The sequence below is a fragment of the Meles meles genome, chromosome 8 (genome assembly GCF_922984935.1).
Source record: "Meles meles chromosome 8, mMelMel3.1 paternal haplotype, whole genome shotgun sequence".
Taxonomy (NCBI): Eukaryota; Metazoa; Chordata; class Mammalia; order Carnivora; family Mustelidae; genus Meles; species Meles meles.
In genome coordinates, this window is record NC_060073.1 from 12081255 (window position 1) to 12103617 (window position 22363).

The 22363-nt window shown below is 50.1% G+C and overlaps 2 protein-coding genes across 2 annotated transcripts in view; one reads left to right on the forward strand and one right to left on the reverse strand.

Moving 5' to 3' along the window:
- The first annotated feature begins 251 nt into the window (after window positions 1-251).
- On the forward strand, window positions 252-4831 carry MPEG1 (macrophage expressed 1). Its single transcript, XM_046017428.1, has one exon. It carries the CDS (start codon window positions 632-634, stop codon window positions 2783-2785), a length of 2154 nt encoding a protein of 717 aa, XP_045873384.1. The 5' UTR covers window positions 252-631; the 3' UTR covers window positions 2786-4831.
- A 759-nt stretch (window positions 4832-5590) lies between these two features.
- The window catches only part of DTX4 (deltex E3 ubiquitin ligase 4), a 34245-nt gene continuing 17472 nt past the window's right edge, over window positions 5591-22363 (reverse strand). Inside the window, exons 5-9 of the mRNA XM_046016906.1 lie at window positions 21858-21919; window positions 20909-21061; window positions 17692-17853; window positions 12175-12264; window positions 5591-9062 (exon numbers count right to left, since the gene is read on the reverse strand). Of these exons, the coding sequence (XP_045872862.1) occupies window positions 8829-9062; window positions 12175-12264; window positions 17692-17853; window positions 20909-21061; window positions 21858-21919 (701 nt within the window). The 3' untranslated portion in view covers window positions 5591-8828. The remainder of the gene's footprint in view (window positions 9063-12174; window positions 12265-17691; window positions 17854-20908; window positions 21062-21857; window positions 21920-22363) is intronic.

The following is a 22363-nucleotide window of genomic DNA, read 5'->3' on the forward strand; positions in this document are numbered from 1 at the left end:
ACAGGACTTGTGTCCAAGATTGCCATTCCTTTCTTGTGTGTTAACTGCCTTCACCCTGAAGTGAATGGGAGCCCCAGGCCTTGGCTTTGACCTACAGCGAGCCCAGGGAAGGTGGAGGCAGGGAGTCTCAGCAACGGCGATGTTGACGTTCACTATTTACTGTAAAAGGAAACCGATGCTGGAGTCCTAGGAGAGAGCCGTCAAGGAACATTTGAAACATCAGAGCAAAAATGAAACCAAAGCTTTCTTTCAAAGCCGGAAATCTGCCGTGAAAGCAGCCCTGAGACGTGTGGTCTGGTCCCACTTCTGAGAGCCCACTGCTGCGGCAGAGTCACCAGCCTGGAGCTGGGGGGCAGAAGGGGCGGTTAGGGCAGTTAACTGTTAAGGATACAGGGCTGCCTTTGCATATCTAGCACAACATGACTTTTTCAAAGTCCTGATGGGCATTTGTATTCCAATCGACTCCCGTTTCCCTATTTGGCGATTAGACTAGCCTGAAGAGGAACTGGTGGCTTTGGGAGAACTGTTGCATGTGTTCATTTCTGCGGCTGCCTTCTTTCCCATCTGCTCAGTTTGTACAAAGCTCGCTGGCTGCTGCTTAGGGCTGGCGTGCGGTGGGACTGTCTGAGCCATGAACGGCCTCACAGGTGCTGTCCTCTTCTGGGCAGTGGTAGCGTGGGCTGAAACGAACGAGCCTCTGGGAGAGACGAATGAGGCTGGATTTCAAAAATGCAAGAACGCCTTGAAACTACCTGTTCTAGAAGCCTTACCCGGAGGGGGCTGGGATAACCTGCGGAATGTGGACATGGGACGGGTGATGGACCTGACTTACAGGAGTTGCCGGACCACGGAAGATGGACAGTACATCATCCCTGATGAAATCGTCAGCATCGCCCAGAAACAAAGCAACCTAGAGATGAACTCTGAAATCCTGGAGTCCTGGGGGAATTACCAGAGCAGCACCTCCTTCTCCATCAACTCAGAGCTCTCCCTCTATTCCAAGGTCAATGGCAAGTTCTCCTCTGGCTTCCAGAAGATGAAGACCCTTCAAGTAAAAGACCAAGCTGTGACTACCCGGGTTCAGGTGAGAAACCTGATCTACACAGTCAAGATCAACTCAGCTTCAGAGCTAAACTGGAGGTTTAAAAAGGAGCTGAGGGACATCTCTGAGCGCCTGGAGAACAACCAGACACGGATGGCGACCTACCTCGCAGAACTGCTGGTCCTCAACTACGGCACCCATGTCATCACCAGCGTGGATGCCGGCGCTGCTCTCGTCCAGGAGGACCACATTCGAGCCTCATTCCTACAGGACGGCGAGAGCAGCCGCACCTCCGTGACTGCCTCTGCTGGGATTGCCTTCATGAACGTCGTCAACTACAAATTCGAGGAGAATTACACCTCGCAGAGCGCCCTCACCAAGAGCTACCTCTCGAACCGCACCAACTCCAGGGTGCAAAGCATCGGAGGGGTTCCCTTTTACCCGGGCATCACCCTCCAGGCCTGGCAGCAGGGCATCCCCAACCACCTGGTAGCCATAGACCGCGCTGGCCTGCCTCTGCATTTCTTCATCAACCCTGACATGCTGCCCGAGTTGCCAGGGCCCTTGGTCAAGAAGCTGTCCAGGACGGTGGAGGCCGCCGTGAGGCGCTATTACACATTCAACACCTACCCTGGATGTACCAATGCCAATTCGCCCAACTTCAACTTCCAGGCCAACATGGATGACGGCTCCTGTGAGGGGAAAATGACCAATTTCTCCTTCGGAGGAGTTTATCAGGAATGCACCCAGCTCTCCGGGAAGGAGGTTGTCCAACTCTGCCAAAACCTGGAGCAGAAGAATCCCCTCACTGGTGATTTCTCCTGCCCCTCTGGCTACTCCCCAGTCCAGCTGCTCTCCCAGATCCACGAGGATGGCTACAACCACCTGGAGTGTCGGCGGAAATGCACCCTTCTCGTCTTCTGCAAGACGGTGTGCGAAGACGTGTTCCGGGTGGCAAAGGCTGAATTTAGGGCTTTTTGGTGTGTGGCGAGCGGCCAAATACCAGAAAACTCAGGACTGCTTTTTGGGGGCCTCTTCAGTGGTAAGAGCATAAACCCTTTGACAAACGCGCAGTCCTGCCCAGCTGGCTATCTTCCACTGCGGCTCTTTGAAAGCCTCAAGGTATGTGCCTCCCTGGACTATGAGATGGGATACAGGTTTTCAGTCCCCTTTGGTGGCTTCTTTAGCTGTGCAGTCGGGAACCCTTTGGTAAATTCTGCCGCATCCAAAGATTTGGGGACACCTTCGCTAAAAAAGTGTCCCGGGGGCTTCAGCCAACACCTGGCTGTCATCAGTGATGGATGCCAAGTGTCCTACTGCGTCAAGTCTGGGCTCTTCACAGGAGGGACTCTGCCCCCTGCCAGGCTCCCCCCTTACACCCAGCCACCCCTCATGAGTCAAGCTGCCACCAACACTGTCCTAGTGACTAATAGTGAGACAGCCAGCTCCTGGATTAAAGACTCCCAGACCCACCAGTGGAGGCTGGGGGAGCCGTTAGAGCTGCGCAGCGCCAGGAGGGTCATCCGTGGGGATGGTGGTGGTCTGTCGGGAGGGGCAGCCGCTGGGGTCACAGTGGGGGTCACCACTGTCCTGGCAGCAGCCATCGCCCTGGCCGTCTATGGCACCCGGAAGTACAAGAAGAGGGACTACCAGCTGTTGGAGGAGGAGAGGCAGAGTTTGGCTGCGGGCACTGCAGACACTGGAGGTGCCCCTGACCAAGAACAGGAGCGGAGTCCAGCCTGAATCTCTCCCCCAGAAACGTCTCTCCCGTCTCTGCATGCTTGCCTTTCATCTGTCCCCACTTCTGCCTTCCTGAGGACTGGTGTGGTGGGTGCAGGAAAAATCAGGTATAACTTTGTGACTTCCTTAGGGCTCCCAGCCATGAAATGAACAGAGCTGTGTGGACAGGGTTGGGGAGGGTAGGACAGCCAACGTGCCTTTTAAGCCAAGGTCATCCTGGGGGCTAAAACGTGAAGGGGGTGTCTTTTCTCTGTGTTCATCACTGTTTATCTTCACCTGGCTACAACCATGAGAAAAGAGGGGGAGAAACATGCAGATCTTTGGGTTTGGGGACCCTGCGTTGAATCCGAGATCGGTTTCCAATTCACAAGCTGTAAGGATTTGTTTTGTTTTTTAAATATCTCTCTGGATTTCATGCCCCTGGGGGCTGAACTTTCCCCCAGAAGATATGGGAAGTCCCGCATGGGCACTGATTTTCAGTGTTGAGGGTTCTGTACCAATGCATGAGGTCCTCCGAGGCTTATCTGAACAGCACGATGTTGTCTCTACTAAGTCTATGTTTTCTAACTTTCCAACCACAATTCAGACTCACTCAGATCGGGCCACTCTTGGACTCGAGACTAGTGCCATAAGGTCCTCAAAAATATTTTAACTTAACAATCTTCTATTAGGAGGTCAAGGGAGAAGGGACGGTTTCGAGACAAGGCATGAGGAAAGAAAGGATGAGAACTGGACAAGATCCTGGCACTCAGGGGAAACTGAAATCCTTACTCTCAACCACCTGCCTGACTTATGGAGCTGCAGATTGGAGTAGAACAAGCATTACAGTTTCCTCTCTGTTTCCAGAGTACTACCCCCTCTTCATCCATGAGGGACACCTTCCCTTCCCGTCCTCACATCACTGTACACACCCTCAAACACACACACACACCCCAAACACATGTGTGCACACACACACCCCTTCCCCCCACCCAGCACATTCCAGCAAGAAGTCTGCATTTTTCTAGGGGTGGGAGACAAGGGAAAATGCAAGAAGTCAAAGTAAGCCCATACAAAGTATTATTTCCTCCCTAAAACCAAAACAGAACAGAAACTACCAATTATATATCTTACCTTTGTTTTCTTCCCCCTCAGCAGAAAAGGGGCTGTCATGATCAAATCCATGTTTTTAAATGAAACAAAAAAGGCATCCAACACCATTCGTGACACATTTATTTCAGTTCCGGCAGACCTCCTTCAGGCATCCAGTGGGATGTATGACTGTTTCCTGGCATTTGGGGCTTTGTCCAATTTTATTTGTTTTTTTTTTTTTTTTTTCTATTTTTTTTGTGGGGGTGGGGGAGATTTGCCTGATTTTAATACCAGTCTCATTGAATTGTAACGATTAGGGTGAGTTTATTAATATTTCTCCATGACATTAAAAAAATTTTTTTTATTGACTAATCTCTACTCCCAGTATGGGGCTTGAACTCACAAACCCTGAGATCAAGCGTCACATGCTCTATGGGCTGAGCTAGCCAGGCACCCCTTCTCTACAACATTTTTAATTAGTTAAATATCCCTTCACTGAATCAGATGCCACAAATGAGTTCATTTTTGTGAAGGATAATCTGCCCTCGCCTTGTTAACATTCACAATCACGAGTTTCGGCTTACATAAGTCCTTCTGAGGAGCCTGCAGCATCCCAGCCTGTGGGAAGATGGGAAGGAGGCTACTCATTTGTCTCCCAGGGAGTGTGAGCCCTCCTCTCCAGACTGCCCAGCCACCAACACTGATTTCTGCAACCTCCGCTCTGAATCCTGCCGCTTAAACATTAAAATATTCTTCTAAACCTCTGGGTGTTTTGTGGGTGAGTTTCAGCTGAACTAACCACTTTTCTGAAAATTCGCCATGAATTCCTTGAAGACGACTGAGTCAGAGAGATAAAGTGCAGCTAACGGTTCTCAGACTTTTAATGCACTAACTGCCCTTTGAAATAGAAGTTCTTCCCAAACTTGTATTTCTAACAAAATTACGCATAAATATGCATTAAAATGTGTACTGAAGGATTACGCTCTCCAACTGCTCATCTACAGGAAATGAGAACATGGGGGTTTGCAGTTTTCAGCCATCACATCATTTTGCAAATTCAGAACCCAGGGTGGGGAGTTCACGGGCTCTGCAGTCCTGACCCGGGAGCTCAGGCTGAGCTCTGTGGAAAGATGAACCCCACCTTCCACGAAAACAACACTCTCTAGATTCTCAGAAATCGACACATTTGGGTGATAAGGGCAGGTTTGTATTTGCATTTCGTGTTCGCGTTAGTTAGTATCGGGATGATTAATACTAAACATTTACTTGAGAAGCAACAGCTTGCAAACTATTGAAACATCCGCTACATTGTAGTTAGGTGGACTGAACTGTAAGAAGCAAACATCCACGTGTTTAAAGGCGGTCTTTTCCGTATAGATTCACTTAAATTTCCCCTGCCGTGCGGTCTAGTTCTTGAGAGGAATGAGAAGTCAAACCAGGTCCCCTGGTCAAATGTGTGGTTGCAAAAGATTTGGGGAAAAAAAAATTTAAGGCGGTCTTTTCCGTATAGATTCACTTAAATTTCCCCTGCCGTGCGGTCTAGCTCTTGAGAGGAACGAGAAGTCAAACCAGGTCCCCTGGTCAAATGTGTGGTTGCAAAAGATTGGGGGGGGGGGAGAGAAGGACTCCCCCGCCCAAATTCTGGTCTTGTGGTTGCTTACAGATCGGGGAAGGTGCCCCACATGCCCCGTATTTAGGTGCCCTGATCTGCAAAAAGCAGGTTAACAGCCATTTGTGGTTTGTTCACTTGCCATTTATTGTTCTGCACATACACCTCATGAGCACCAGGTGGCGATGTCCTCTCGCAGAGCAACACCAAGGACTTCAAAACACCAGTTACGAAGATTTAGGTTAGGACATTCACCTTCCCTCTCCCAGAAAAACCCCCACTCAATTGCCAGTGACCACAGACAAGAAAAGGGGACAGGGCCCTTTCTTGTACCACACGGGGCCTTCCCCCTACCCTCTCATGCACACAACAGTGCAATACCAGGACGAGTACTTTTCACCAAGTGTAAAACCACAGAGAAGTCCAAGTTTTACAAAAAAGATGGGGGAAAGGGTATGAAACACAAAGGCACACACAACCACATATACACAAGTAACCTTTAAGGGATGGTCATCTGCCAGAGTTTGTCTGCAATCCCATTTGTCGTCCCTGCAGACTCAGGAGGGACAAAGGAGGCTGCTGGTGCATGAAAGGAAAGGCATGGGGTTCCCCTCACGGGCCAGGAGACACGGCAGGAACAGCCATGGTGGGAAAACATCCTGTGTCGGAGGGGTGGGTGCTCAGGACCCCTGCTGGCAGGATTCTCACTGAGCCCAAGACTGTGCCTTTCCGGGCCGGCACAGAGAAAGGGCAAAGGGACACCCCCTCCACGCCTTCTGTGGCACAGTGTTAGAAAGGAGAGTCAAGACCCCTTCTGCCTAGAAAGCCCCCAAGAGGAGCAGCTTGAGGGTGAGGTCATGCCTACGGAGCACCCCAGGGAGGAAGAGAACCAGGGTGCAGACATCGTCAGCATCCTAAGGGGGAAGTCTTGAAGGTATGAAGACTTATTGCCCCTGGTCCTGCCTGGTCCATTCTCGGAGTCCTCGCCCTTCTTCGCTCCGCTACCCCCTTCCCCCCCCGTCCCTTCTTCTGCCTACTGCAGGGAAACCAGACTCTCCCCGCTGCCCTCCGCCAGTGGTCAGAGTGTAATTTCTACCTCTCCTCACCTACTCCACAGATGTGTATTTCTACCCACCGACCCTCAACCTGTTTCCTCAGCCCCATGGGTGAGAAGCTCGGCAGACGCTTGACCCGGGTCTCCCGCTGAAGGCGGGGATGGGACTAGGTCTCCAGTGAGGCTCTTCCACGATCTCTGGTACACCGTAGCCTGGCAAAGGGCAGGGGGTGGGTGTGATATTAAACACCGCAGCAAGGTCCCTTCTGCTGAGTTCAGATGTTTCCTCCCGACTGTGGTAGGAAACTGTGCCCTGTGGAGCTGTGAACTCAGGCCCTATGTCCTGGTCCACTGGTAAGATAAGACGGCAGGTGGCCGACAGGAGAAACCCGACCGAAGGGGTCAGGAACAATTCTCCAGTCAGAGCTCCCTCTGCTGGAGCCAGTTAGCATCCTGATAGCCGTTTGGAGAATGAAGAAAGGCTCAGAGCCAGCATGTCCCAAGGAACTGGGTGACGCTCCGGTGAATCCACCAGTCACATCAACGTGAAAATGGCTGCGGGCGAACAGCAAGCAGCTAGGAGTCAGTTCGCAGGAAAGCCTGGCTTCGGGTTCTAACTTAAGTACCATTTCTGAAGGTTCTTTTGTTTCATTTTTCTAGCATCAAAAACCTTCCAAATATTATGAAATATATATGGATATATACACGTCAAACCCCCAAAACATGAGGTATATAAATTCAAATTAGTATCCAGAGGAACTTCCCCCAAACACATAGTTCAAAGAACCCACTTTCTAAGGGAGATTTGGGTTTCCCTTCTTGATCCCCCTTCTCTCCTCTCTGACCCCCAATTCATTCCTTAAGGGAAGTGGAAAGCAAGAGGAATGCTGGAGAGGGTATAGACAAGAGTCTTGGGACACAACCCAAACGCAGGTTAGACTGGACCACGATGTGGTCCCAGCCCGTTAGGAATGAGCTGAAAAGTCTCCCTCCATGCTCCAGCTCAATCTGTGATAGATGAGGGGTCCAGCACCACCTTGGAGCTCTCATTAGCAAATGTGCATGGAGACAGAGCAAAGCCCTCATAGAAACAAGACTGGGTGAATTGGTTAGATCCGATCTTGAAAGAGATATAAAAAGGGGTCAGTCCAGCCCTCACCTGACACATCTCCCTAAGCACAGTTCCCTGGGGCATCTGGTAAGATGCATGATCGTTGCCATCTGGGTCCAAGTTTACTATGGGATGGGTTGCAAAGGGTGAGGAAGGTTAAGGAACCACAGCCTGATTGTTTGATCCCCATCAGAACTGGAGTTTGACAGTTCGCAAAAAGGATGGGAGAACTGGACGGGGCTGTCCACCAACCTGGCCCAGTGGTGCACACACGCACACACACAGATATGCACATACACAGGTGACACAGAGCCCAACATGGGCTCTACTCACAGTGACTTGATGAAACTCATGGAATCTTTGAGCTGGTCTGGGATGAGTTGGGAAGAAGGCTATGGGCTCCTCTCCCTGAGGACAGTTCAGATGCTAAGTGGGATGCAGACTCTGGTCTGATCAGAGAGGGGCTGGACACATCACGGGATGCCACCCCAGAGAGGAATCCCAGAGTCCATCCATCCACACAAGAGAACCAGATGCCTCTTTGGACAGGTCAATAAACGTGAGGAGGGAGGGCTCAGAGAAGCCAGGGACTATGATGAGAGCTGAATGTGCTCCCAGAAGCCTTTGCTTCCCTGACCCTCTTGGTGGGAAGTGCTTCCTTGCTGTACAACGAGGCATTGATTTCTGATGTCACAGCAGTTTAGCGGTTCACCCCTTTCCCCCCAATCTTGCACAGTGAGAGCTCCTCACCTCCAGAGGAGGAGAGAAAAGCAGAAACTCCGCTCTCAAAGGAGAGTGGAAGCAGCAAGAAGCCGGCTAAGGTACTGAACCTCAGGCTTCACAAGGCCAGGGTATGGAGCGCCCTTGCACTGTCCATACCCTAAGTGTGCTGACCATGCCCCCTACTTAGGGGGGTGGGGGGGTTCTTGCCTACCCAGCACCGAAAACTCCATGGGAACAGACCGAGGAAGGCCCTCATCCCATGTTTCCTTTGTGGTGGATGAGGGTTATGAATGACGTCACCTTACTCAATCTCCCTCCCCCACTGTGGCCGGGAGGGATGGGGGATGGGGACAGGACAGAAGGGGAGATGAGGGAGTCGGGAGGGCATGGCACCAACTTCCACCTTGACTCTCCCGCTTCCCGCCCTGTGGTCCCCACGGCCCCTCCTGGCCCATAAACCCCCCACCCCCAGCCCAGCTCAGTCTCTCTCCTGAGCAGTGCTGTCCTCAGAAATGCCCTGGGCAGCCAGTTCAGCCAACACGTTATCCAGGTAATTGGCATCCGGGTAGCCATGACCTGTGAGATTAGAGCCGAACTCTGTCTTGTGGTGGACCTCATTCCAGATCACGGTGTCTGACTCGCCCGTGGTGCTGGAGGTACCAATGGCAAAGATGAGGCGGCGATCCCAGGCCACAAGCAGCAGCTTCAGCACCTACGCCAGTCAAGGCAAGAGACCAAAGGCAGACATTTAATGTTGGTCAAAGACTATGCCTCGGACAGTAGAGCCTTCCCAAGGGTCCACCTCTACTTGCATCATGATGCCCCAAGCAGCACAATGAGAAGAAAGAGTTTGGGTGTAGAGTTAGGGAGGCGCGAGTTAAGTCTTGGTTCTGTCACCGGCGAACTGTGTGAACTTGGACAAATGACATCACTTTTCTGAGCCTTAATTTCCTCACTTACAAAATGGCGATGCTATGATCTGCTAAATGTTACTAGCACTTTCACAGGAGAAACTGACTCACGCTACTCAACAAACATTAGCTACCAGCATCACGGCGAAAAGATAAGACCTAGGACTTCAAGGAACTTATGATCCCTAGAGATTCTGAAGCTGTGCCTTCTCCTCTCACCCCCCAAATGTAGTATTAGAGCACACGCAGCTAAAGACATGCCATAGCTCTCCAGTGATGGGGTTGCAAATGCTGTGACATCAGGCTTTTTTTTTTAAGATTTTATTTATTTTTTTGACACAGAGTGCGTGCACAAGCAGGGGGATTGGCAGACAGAGGGAAAGGGAAAAGCAGGCTCCTCGCTGAGCAGGGAGTCCGATGCGGGGTTCGATCTCAGGACCGCGGGATCACGACCTGAGCTGACGGCAAATGCTTAACGACTGAGCCACCAGGCCCCTCTACCAGGCTATTTCATATTTGTTTGCTGCCCTGGTCCTCACAAGTCCACCTTGTGGCAGATCTGGCAGGGGTTACTATCGTCTCTATTTTATAGGTGAGACCCGGAGAGGTGTTAGGGCTTGCAGAATGTTCTAATTCAGCTAAATTTTTAAAAATCGTCGTTGAGTGGGCGCCTGGGTGGCTCAGTGGGTTAAAGCCTCTGCCTTCCGCTCAGGTCATGATCCCAGGGTCCTGGGATCGAGCCCCACATCGGGCTCTCTGCTCGGCGGGGAGCCTGCTTCCTCCTCTCTCTCTGCCTGCCTCTCTGCCTACTTGTGATCTGTCTGTCAAATAAATAAATAAAATCTTAAAAAAAATTGTCGTTGAGTAAGACAACTGCCTACCACCCTGTCCAGCATGAAGAAAGCACCTGATGAAAATGCCCGGCATTCCAAAAAGGACTACCATGGGGCACCTGGGTGACTCCGTCAGTTGAGCATCTGACTCTTGATTTCAGCTCAGGTCATGATCTCAGGGTCCTGGGATTGAGACCCGCATCGGGCTCTCTGCTCAGCGGGGAGCCTGCTTCCTCCTCTCTTTCTGCCTGCCTCTCTGCCTACTTGTGATCTCTGTCTGTCAAATAAATAAAAATCTTTAAAAAAAAAAAAAGAAGAAGAAGAAAGAAAAGAAAAGGAGTCAAGTGGTTTAGTGGGCAGTTCATGGGTAAATGCTCTGAGCAGGGCATTCAGAACAAGAGATCACCAACATGTCCAGTCTGGGTCCCAGGGATCCTGGGTATGTCATTAACATGGGGACAAGCCTTGGAAGAGGAACAGCTCTCGACAAGAGGGTTTAAGTTTTAGCAGTAGGAGTCCACAGTGGACATGTTTAGCCAGCAGCTGGGACGGTCGATCTGGGGCTCAGGTACGGACATGTGTCTGTTCAGAGCAAACAGGTATCAGGCCTAACCCTGACTCCTAATCTAAGGACCCCGCACTGGGCACATCTTCACATTATGGTTGATTTTCTCACTGTTCCAAACGATCTGCTTCCTCCTCTGTAAGAGGAAAACACAGTCATACCCTTTGCCATGGGACCCAAGGGGCCACTTCTGGGCAGTTCATGACCTCATTGCCTGTGTAGTGCCCATGATTTGTTGGGCTCGGTGACACGTGAGTAGAAGCAAGAAGCTTTCAGGTGCAACTCTAGTAGGGTTGAACCATGCCACTTGGATTCTCTCTTGGTCCCTGGCCCCGTTCTGTGGGATGGGCATAGGTCACAGAAGGGCTGCTCCTTCACCCCGCATTCCAGGACATGGAGCCACATGGGCAGACTGAGGGGACTCACAGCAGCAACCAAGCCACAGCCACTGGCGTGTAAAGTGCATGAGAAATAAACATTTGTTGAAGTCACCTCTGAGACTGAGGTTGTTTGTTACACAGCATGACCTGGAGAAAGCTAGCTGAAATCCACCCCTTAGGAGGCACCTAGGTGGCTCAGTCAGTTAAGCGTCTGCCTTTGGCTCAGGTCATGATCTCAGGATCCTAGGATCGAGCCCCACATTGGGCTCCCAGCTCAGCAGGGAGTCTGCTTCTCCCTCTCCCTCTGTCCCTCTCTTACTCCCTCCTCTGCCCCTCCCCCTGCTAGTGCTCTCTTTCTCTCTCTCACAAATAAATAAAATAAAATCTTAAAAAATAAAATAAAATCCACCTCTTGTCCAACACTGGCCCCCGGCACCCCACAAAAAGGGTCACAACACCCCCCTAGATCAATGGTTCTTATCCTTTTTGAGATTAGGGAAGTTTTAGAAAATTCAATGACTTTCTGGCCTTTGCCACAGAAAAATGAACATAAAACTGTATTCTAACTTTATAATTTAAAGAACCACTGAAGCCTGACCACGAATCCTGGGAATCCAGAAACCCAGTGATTTTTTCCCTCTGCCTTTTTGGGACCATCATAGAATACAAAAATACATTATAAAAAAAAGTAATCTCTCCTAAATTAAGATCCCTGCCCCAGAGCAGTGCCTCCGAAGCTTTAATGTGATGTCAGATCACCTGAGATCTTGTTAAAACGAAGCAGGTCCCAAGGTTCTGCATTTCTACCAAGCTTCTAGGTGTGGCCCTGGTGCTGGTCCCAGGACCAGCAGCTAATAAGCAGCAAAGCCTGAGAGAAAGGATCCTAAAATAGATGAATTATTGCTGGTATTATCCAGGAGAGGAAAAAACCCTGCCCCCACACCCCTGCAAGAGAAAAAATTCTAATCATACCCACCCTTACCTATGGCTGACTCAAATATGACCTTAGTTACCATGTGCATTTAGAGTAAAAAGAGACCCAGCACTTTTTAGCCTATGCATGGCAGGAAGCAAAACCTGGGGTCCTGACATAGAAGGAAATCCTCCCCCACCCCACCCAGATGCCTGCTCTTACTTTTCTCCCTTTCTCGCTGTCTGGAAGGTAGCAGTGTCTTGGGAAGCCACGGGCGCTGAAACTCTTCCCGGGATTCGGGTGTTCTGGCCCCTGAAAGCAGAAAGAAATATAGCCAAGGGCAGTTTTCAGATGAGATCGGGTGCGTTTGGAGGGGTATGGCTGTAGACAAGTTTTCAAAGTTTTTTTTTTTTAAAGATTTTATTTATTTGACAGAGACACTGCGAGAGAAGGAACACAAGCAGGGAGAGTGGGAGAGGGAGAAGCAGGCTTCCCGCTGAGCAGGGAGCCCAATGCGGGGCTCGATCCCAGGACCCTGGGATCATGACCTGAGCCGAAGACAGACACTTAACGACTGAGCCACCCAGGTGCCCACGTTTTCAAAATATTTTTAATGAAGGGACGCAGACCGTGACAAATGCAAATAACGATGACAATAATAAGGGTCGTAGTGTCTAGGCAGAAACAGATTGCAAAGCTGTGACAGGAGTGGTGTGACGCACGCACAGTGGAGTCTTTAGACCTGGGTTTGGACCCAGAGCTGCCACCTCCCAGAGGCACTGGCTGGAGCCCTCTCTTGGGGTGTGGGTTCCCGTCTGCTAAATAGCGAGAATATGAATGTTAAGTGTGCTTGGCCCCCGTGCATAGTAAGAGTCGGTAAATGTTCATCGTCATCACCCATCAGCTCTGCTGGCTCTTTGCTTTTACAAAAGAGGAAAACGTGCAGCCTAGAGAGGTTACAGGCCTCCTCCAACAGCTTTGCCCAAACCTAAGTCCAGGTTTCCTGGGACACACTGAACTGTGTACCTCCAGACTACTCAGAATCACGCAAGTGCCTCCAAGCCAGGGGCCGTGCTATCCTCTTCTTTATCTGTTCATCCACTGATGGACCCTTATCTTAGGTTTCTTCCCTGCCTTGGCTATTGTGAATAATGCTGCAGTGAACATGGGGGTTCACCAATACCCCAATTAGGCAAGCAGTCTCCTAGGGCTGGGTGGCAAAGGACTGACACAGAATTCACCCAGAACCCAGGCTTCCTAAGCAGGGTCCAGAATGCGTCCACAGGCCCCCTGAGCAACTAACGAAAACAGCGGGATTTTCTGCCAGGACCACAGCACATACTTCCCTCAACCCATCCCCGTCCACACACAAATGTCTGCCTATAATTTCTGAGCATCTCTGACCCCCTGAGGGTCTGTGGGACCCCTTGAAAAATCCCTTCTAGACGAAGCCAATATAATAATGATAATTCCACGCAGCTCCTGGCACAAGGTATCATACAAATGGTAAATGAGTTCTGGCTGAAAAAAATGAGTGAACAATGGAGCGCCTGGGTGGCTCAGTGGGTTAAAGCCTCTGCCCTCAGCTCAGGTCATGGTCTCAGGGTCCTGGGATCAGGCTCTCTGCTCAGCAGGGAGCCTGCTTCCTCCTCTCTCCCTACCTGCCTCTCTAACTACTTGTGATCTCTGTCTATCAAATAAATAAATAAAATCTTTTAAAAAAGTAAGTGAACGAGTGAATGATTGTGTGAATGACAAAACTGAAAGAAAATACAGACTTTGGGTTTTGTTGGTATTTTTTTTTTTTTTGTAAATAATGGATGTGGTTCCAAATTGATGTTAAAATCCTGTGACTTAAAAAAGAATTTTAAGGAACCCCTGGGTGGCTCAGTCCATAAGCATCTGCCTTCCGCTCAGGTCATGATCCCAGGCCTGCATCGGGCTCCCTGCTCAGCAGGAAGCCTGTTTCTCCCTCTCCCACTCCCCCTGCTTGTGTTCCTGCTCTCGCTGTCTCTCTCTCTCTCTCTGTCAAATAAATAAATAAAGTCTTTTTAAAAATTAAATAAATAAATAAATAAATAAATAAAATTTTCATGGGGTGGAACAAGATCATCTACCGTTTCACAAACGAATGGCGTAAGTGCACTATCGGAGAAGGGAAAGGTCCCTGTAGGCACCTGAGAGAGGCAACACCATCTTCTTTTATTTTAAAGATTTTATTTATTTGACAGAGAGAGAGGGAACACAAGCAGGGGGAGTGGGAGAGGGAGAAACAAGCTCCCTACTGAGCAGGGAGCCCGATGCGGGCTCCATCCCAGGACCCCGGGATCATGACCTGAGCGGAAGCAGAGGCTTATGGACTGAGCCACCCAGGCGCCCCGCAACACTGTCTTCTTGGAGATCCAGGACCTGACAGCCCTGAGTTTCATATTCATGTGACATCATTCCGCATTTACAACACGCTCACGGCCACGGCTGTTTGTCGGCCAGGCTGCCAAACGGAAAGGCCATTCCCACCACGGCTCTGCCCGTGCCTCGCCGGCCAGGGACGTGCCCAGGGTGCAGCCAACACAGACGCCTGCCTGGCTCGGACCCAGCAAGGCTGCGTGCTCCCGGCCCGTCGCTAAGCGGAACAGTCACGACTCTGCCTCCCGCCCCCCCATCAGAGTCTCTCCTCCAGGGAATCGTTCTCTGAAGGTGGAGCTTCAAGTTCTCTACTCTTCTTGGAAGCTCAAGCCTGTGGGGTCTTTGGGAGTCTCTAGGGATGGGAGCAGATGTGACCCTGGGCGTCCGCAGCTGCCCTGACCCCAGAGAGATGCAATTCTCTTAACACAGGCTTGGAGCCCCTCTACCCCTTGGTGCCACCTCTCCGTTCTTCAATCCCGGAGGCCGGGAAAAGAGTCTCCTGTGAGATAGTGCCCCCCCACCCCCGCTTCAGCCCGTTCTACTCGCCGCCACAGCCGGCCGGGCCCCAGCACCTCCCGTGTTCGTGTCCCAGGACGGGAACAGCCGCTAACCTCTCCTGCCCGGCTGGCCTTCCTGAACTGCATTCCCAACTGCCCAAATTCCCGTCATGCTGGTCATGCCCAGCAGCTTCCCAGGGCTCCCCACAGCCTGGCAAGTACACAGGCTGGCGTCCTTCCTCAGTCTGGTCGCGGTCCTCCTTCAGGGTGTGGTCGTCTCCATCCTTCTCGCGCCCTCCTCCCATCCCACCTTTGCAAGTCGTAAGCCCCAAATTAAGCTCTTCCTCGTGGGCCTCCAACACCTCTCCGCTACAACCCCGCTGTGTCCTCCCACTACCAATGCTTTCCATTTCTTCACGGCTCTTAAGGCCCTACCATGTGCCCTGCACCAGAAATTCTCCTCCCAGCCCTCCCAGACAGACAGACAGACAGACATAAGCCCTCTTCCTTATGACAAGCAGCATCTTCAGCTAACCCCGGTGACTAGGCACTCAGCACAGAAGCCCTGTGCCCAAGACCACAATGTGCACAGTGGGTTCCCAGCTGTACAGCTGAGCTCAGAAAGGTCAAGTGGTCGTCCAAAGTCCCAGCCAATAAGGAGCCAGACATCGGTCAGAACCCAGGTCTGCCAGACTTTGGAGACCCTGTGTGGCATTTATCAGTGTGTGCCTTTATCAGTGCCCACCGTGTCTGACTCTACGGTTTAGTGATATGTATCTCTTTTCCCAGACTGGCTGGTAAAGTTTTTATTCAATTCTTTTACAGACTATCACCCCCCCCCATTTTATTTCTTCCATGTAACTTATCATCAGTTGGAAGAAACTTGGGTGGCTCAATCGATTAAGCGTCTGCCTTCGACTCACATCCTGATCTCAGGGTCCCAAGATCAAGCCCCACACCGGGACTCCCTGCTCAGTGGGAAGCCTGCTTCTCCCTCTCCCTCTGCCCTTCCTCCTGCTCATGCTCTCTCTCTTTCTTTCACTCAAATAAATAAATAAAATATTAAAAAAAAAAGAAAGAGAGAGACAAAATGGAAGAAGGCAAGGAGGGGGAAGGAAGGAAGAGTGAATTAATAAATATTTGCCCAATAAATGAATCCAGTAAGTACCCTAGATCATTTAGGAAAATCTTCAATGTGTGAAGGAAGGAACGCATTTGTATTTACTGGCAGGAATATTGTTCAATTTGTTCATTAGAACTATCTTCCAAAGAGTCAAAAGAGGAGAGCAGTGTCCCCAAAAATCAAAGGCAGGGAACATCTATCAAATATTAAATGCAAATACGATTTGACAAAAAAATTCTGCTTCTGGAAAATTATTCTACAGATATACTCACAGGCATACAGGTTATTCCCTATGGCATTATTTGTTGTTGTAAAAGATTGGAAACAATCCATATGCCCATCAAATGGAGACTGTTGAATATAAATTATGGTACATTTATATGATGGATTATCACCCAGAGCGAAGAAGGAACGAGGAAGATATACTGACAAGGAAGGTCTACAAACTATATTTTAATTGAAAAATTCAGAGTGCAGAACAGTGAGTCTCATATGTCATCTTTTGTGTACAGATGGATGGGATGGAAACGATCTTTGCTGGCAGACAGAGAGAAAGCCGGGAGACACGTAAGAAAGTAAGCACAACGGTGGAAGTTTGGGGGCAGGGGGTGAGACCATGTCGATGGGAGAAAGGAAACTTTTCATAGTATAAAATTATCTTAGCCCTCTTGGGCTGCTCTAACCAAATACCACAGACAGGGTGGCTTAAACAACAGAAGTGTATTTCTCACAGTTCCGGAGGCTGGGAAGTCCAAAGACCAACAGGCCCAGTGTCTACCGAGCGCCCCCTTCCTGGTTCACGGGCGTCTGTCTTCTCCCTGTGGCTTCCATGTGGCAAGGGGTGGGGAAGGGGGTCCCTGGGGGCTTTTTTCACAAGGGCACCAATCCAGGTCCTGGTGGCTCCACAACGTGACCTGTTCAGTTTCACGGGTTCCCAACTGGAGAGGAATATGTACGTGGGGTCTCTCCCATCTCTGGTCTAGATGGTCTATAGGACAGACCTTGGATTTAGACTTTCAAGCTGATGCTGGAGTGAGTCTTAACTCACTGGACTAGAATGCCTTTTGCACGCAAGGACAGAGAGGGGTGGAATGTTATAGACTGAAAGACTGTGTCCCTCCAAAATTAATGGGTTGAAATCTAACCCCGAAGGTGATGGTATTTTTTGGAGGAAGGACCTTGGTGGGGGGGGATGATAAGATGAATCCTCCCGAAAGACATCAGCGCCCTCCTCAAAGAGACCCCAGAGAGCTCCCTGACCCTTGTGCCATAAGGACACAACAAAAAGACATCTATGAACTAGGAGGCAGGCCCTTACTGGACAGTGAATCATTTTTTTTAAGATTATATTTATTTGAGAGAACATGAGAGCAGAGAGGGTCAGAGGGAGAAGCAGATTCCCTTGCTGAGCTGGGACCCTGATCCGGGACTCAATCTCGGGACTCTGGGATCATGACCTAAGCCCAAGACAGTCCCCTAACCAACTGAGCCACCCAGGCGTCCCCAGACAGTGAATCTGCCAGCACCTTGACCTTGGACTTCCCAGCCTCCAGAACTGTGAGAAATAACTTCCTGTTGGTTCAAAGCCGCCCAGTCTGTGGTGTTTTGGTACAGTGGCCTGAACAGATTAAGACACACATATCACCTGCCAACATGCAAACCTCAAGAAACAAAACAAAACAAACACCCGCCAGCGGCCGAGAGTGAGCGCACCTGAATGCCGGGAGGAATGCTGTAGATGATCCGAATGGTCTTGCAGTCGGGGTGGCCGGGCAGGGAGTGAGGGATGAGGTGGTACTCCATCTTCCCCGGGGGCTGAGTGCCTGTCTTCACTCCATAGATGGTCTTACAGGTTGGGCACTGCAGACTCCCATCCTGAGGGGACAAGGCAGGAATCAGTTTGGGTAACAACCTCCCCACCTAACACTGGAAGGAAACAAAGATAAAGGGCCAGGGGAACAAAATGCACCCGAATAAGTAAATTCCACAACTCGGCTCCCTGCTAAGGAACCTGTAAGAGAGACCCCACCCTTGCAAGGGGGACCAGCTCCTGCGGGCAGGTTAAGTCATTATTTAACCGCTAAGTACCAAACGAGTGGGACAGACAATGAAGCACTAGGGGGGCAGCCACTGCCATACAGCCAAGCATCACCACCCCCTGAAGAGCTTGCTAGAAATAAAAGATGTCTGGACCCCACCCCAGGACACCGAGTTGGTTTGGTCAGGGGTGGGGATTGGCCCCAGAACACAGGGGTTAAGAGTAAAAACATTAAATAAAAAAAGAAGAAGAAGAAGAGTAAGAGTAAGAACTCTGAAGTCAAACTGCTGGGATTTGATTCTCAGCTCAGCCATCCACCTGCTGTGTGACCTTGGGCAAATTAATTAACATTCTGGGTCTTGTTTTTTGTTTTTTTGCTTTTTTTGTTTTTTCTATTTTTTTTTTTTTTTTTTTTTTTACAAAACAAGAAGATAATAGTATCTATCTCACGGGATTGTTGGAAGGATTAAATTGGATAACCCACAGGAAGGGTTATACACCATGAAGAGGTGGATCTCAATGTTCTGATGATCTCTGTGCCGAGTCTAATTCTCCTTCAGGTTTGCCAACCACTGCTCTGAGAAGAGAAAGTGGGCGCCATGTGCTGGAGTAGATGAAGCTAACTTTTAAGGAACCGGTCCCTGAAGAAGAGCTGTGAATTTGCTTTAAAGGAGGGAGGATAAGGTCTGCCCACACAGGGAAGGAGGGAATGAGTCGTTAATTATAGCATTTTATACCTTACAACAGAGTTTATATCTTGTTTTATTTAGCCCTCGCCTGACAGCGGCTGAAAAGGAACATTAGCCTTATTATTATTATTAGCCTTAACAAATGAGTCCCTTTAACAGAAAGGAAAACTGAGGCACAACACAGTTGAAGACGAGGGCCCCAACCGGTGTGTGTAAACTCCCCAGCTCTGCATAGCACCTCGGTGGCTGCGGTGGAGGGCAGGGCCAGACTCTGGATGCAGAGATAAAAGGGGCCCTGGCTTCACAGGGGGACCCAGCGAGGCTTGGCCTGCATGGGTGGGAGGAGCCTTGTCCCAGGCTTTCCAGAAGAGAGTGGGTGAGAAGGAAGACGTGAGCAGGGAGCAATGTGTGCAGAAAGGGCTCTTGTGCAGCTGGGAGAGGAACTCTCCAGGACATCTGCAGCATCTTAGGACTGAGATCCTCTGAGAAGCTATCTGGGGACTTTTCAAAGGAAGCTCCAAGAATTTCAAAGAAAAACTTGTATTGAGGATGATGGAGAAGTTTCCTCCATGCGATGGATGGATGGAACCCAAGGCTTGGGGTCAAGAGCCCAGGGTCCCGCTCTCTGCTCTGGCAGAATCTCTTCATTTCTCTCTGGGTCCTTTTGTTCCATCTTCTGTGCAAAGAAAATTTTAAATGCATGCTTCAAAGTATTAGTGCTAAAAGAATGAAGGATAGTGTCTTGAGGCATATTTCTGAAGCACTATGGAAATAAATATAAAAAGGTGCTAGGTTATTCTTGAAAACGGACACCAAAAAAGGGAATCAATGTGCTAGAAAACCCCTTTAAATCCAGAATAACCCTTTAAAATGCCAAGTCCCAGTGAAACTTCCTAAACTAGGGTCAGGAAGTTGAGCACCAGACTGGACAGGTATCACCCATCAATGACTGAGCATGAGCTCTCTGAGTCAGACAAAGATCCCAAGGTCAGCACCATGGGAACTTAAATCCCAGGCTATATAAAGATGAAGGGAAAAATTACAACTATCATATCAAGGAGATATCAATTTGAATAATAATGGTGATAATACCCTGTAAACTAGGTATTGTTTTATCTCCACTTCCAGATGGAAAATGAAATCTCAAAGAGATTGAAAATCTTGCCCAAGGTCATCCAGTTGCTAAACCAGGTCAAGCTTGGGTCTGCTACCTCTCCTGCCTCTACTTTTTCCCACAGCAAGAGAAGTCCAGAGCAGCCTCCCAAAGCCAGAGATTTTTCGGAGGCAGGGGATGAGTAAGAAGTTGGAGATATCAGGGAAATCTCTGATTCTGATGCTCTCCGAGCCGGTCTGGAGAAGCAAGTAGGACTTGAATTCATGGAGATGGGGGAGGGATGGTTATTGTGGCACAGCAAAGAGCAGGAGAAAAGTCAGTGGCTTTGTGAAAACTTGGACAGTATAAGAGAGAGTTATCATCTAAGGAGACTCCCAGATTCCTGGGGACCAGCTTCATAAAGGAATAGCACTCCATCATCAACAATGGACAAAACAAGCATCACAAACAGCCTTCCCGTGGGGTGCTTGCGTGGCTCGGATGGTCGGGCGTCTGCCTTCAGCTCAGATCATGATCCCAGGGTCCCGGGATCAAGCTCCATATCAGGCTTCCAACTCAGTGGGGAAATCTGCTTCTCCCTCTGCCCCACTCCTAGTGCACTCTCTCTCTCTCTTGCATGTGCACTCTCGAATGAAGAAATAAAATCTTAAAAATAAACAAACAAATGGCTTCCCCCTCCTCCAACAGGAGGGTTCGAAGGGCCTAGCAGGAATACTTTGGCAACAGTCCCTAATGCCTCTGAAGAGGCAATTGAGGGTGTTATAAAATTGTCCATAGAAAATGAATTGTAACTGAAAATCACTAGCCCTGGAGAAGGACGGGTAATTTCGGGAAATCCGTCTACACTGGTAGTGCACCATGGGCACCTCCCCTCCTCCACTGCCCCCCATCTCTCTCCCCCCAACCCCAAGAACATTCAGGGACTGGAAGTCTACACCTCTCAGACCGTCACACCCAGTGTAGAGACTGGGGGCAGTTGCCTAAGACAGGTTATCATTTCGCGGAGGCCTGATGCTACTGAGAACAGCCGAGACGCGCCCCCCTCCCGATGCCGATCACCTGGGCACAGCCCCATGGGCCGGTGCTAACCTTGTTGCCGTTGTTGTACATGGCAACCAGGCAGTAGATGTGGTAGATGTGGCCGCATCTGGACAGCTTGCCCACCAGCTCAGGCTTGACCATTGGCTGTAGGCCCTTGTAGCCTGAGGGGGCCGTGAGGCGCTCCATGCAGATGGTGCAGTCCTGAAGGTGGGAGGGGACAGGGTAGAGAGACCATCAGCTCTCACCAGCCTGGAAGCCAGAGCACCTCACCGTGAGGTCCAGCAGCTGTCTCCGCTGCTCTTTTAGAAAACCCACAAACCAAGGTATAGATTAACGTGCTTTTGGGAGTCTAAATACAGCTTTATCTCACTTTACACGACAGAACAATTCTTCCAATAATTGCTGGCGTCAGTCCGTGCTCCCAGGGCTCACCCCCAAAACTATAGGAGGAAAGAGACTCTTGCCTATAGACCCCTTTAAGCTGAACGTTTGCAAAGGAGTTATACTTCAAGTGTACCAGAGGGCTATTTAAATAAGTCCACAAGAGGATTTCTCAACTTTGGCGTTATTGGCATTTGGGGTTGGAGCATTCTTCCTTGAGCGGGCTGTCCTGGGCACCGGTGGGTGTTCGGTATCTTTGGCCTGTGCCCACAAGCATTGCCCCTCCCCTCCAGACACGCAAAATCCCCTCTGGCTGAGAACCACCGATCTACATCAAACCCACTGAAAAGTCGGCTCCCATAGCTTATCATACCGTTCGTCTTGTATTCAGACTATTAATGGAAAGGTAGCTTAGACTCAATCAATCAGCTCTTTGCTAAGTGGGGTCGGGGGATGGGGGAGGGTCAGGGGACCAACCTTGGAGCCCTGGGACAGCTCTGAGTGGCTCTGTGCCCTTCAGGACACAGCCGGTCAGCTGCTCCCACCACATCCTGAGGAAAACTCCAGCAGGGGAAATGCTGGCAGGTGAGACCGACCCTGCTCCCCCTGCACTCACCTCATCCGGGGGATGCCGGACTTTCTGCAGGTACTTCTTCAACACCTCTTCCGGGGTTTTACCTATGGGGGGACAGGACGGTTGGTCAGCCACTAAGACAGAGATAAGGGATCAAATAGCCCTGTCAAGAGGGGTTTGCCAGACAGGGGCTGTCAGCCAGGATCCAAGCAGGAAAGGGCAGGAACTCATTCTGCAATAATCAGATGTAGGACCCTGAAAGGGAATTAGCAGATGGAGGAGGAGAGACCAGGGATGTCTGAGGCGGTGGGAGGTGTTCCTGCCTGTCCTTACCTCCTGCAGTCTTTTCCCTGACATCCCCCGGAGCCTATTTTCAACAAACCCAGGTTTTGCCTGAGATCGGTTATTTGAGTGGGTTTCTCTTCCATATAATCAGAGCCTGGGCAGGCCCCCAACAATGCGGTGAGAAGACAGCCCAAGGTACTGTGTAAACTGTTACACGTTTTAAAAAAACAAAACAAAACAAAACAAAAAAAAGCATGCAGTAG

Coding starts and splice junctions, on each gene's coding strand:
- MPEG1 (XM_046017428.1), top strand. CDS start 632: ATGAACGGCCTCACAGGTGCTGTCCTCTTCTGGGCAGTGGTAGCGTGG.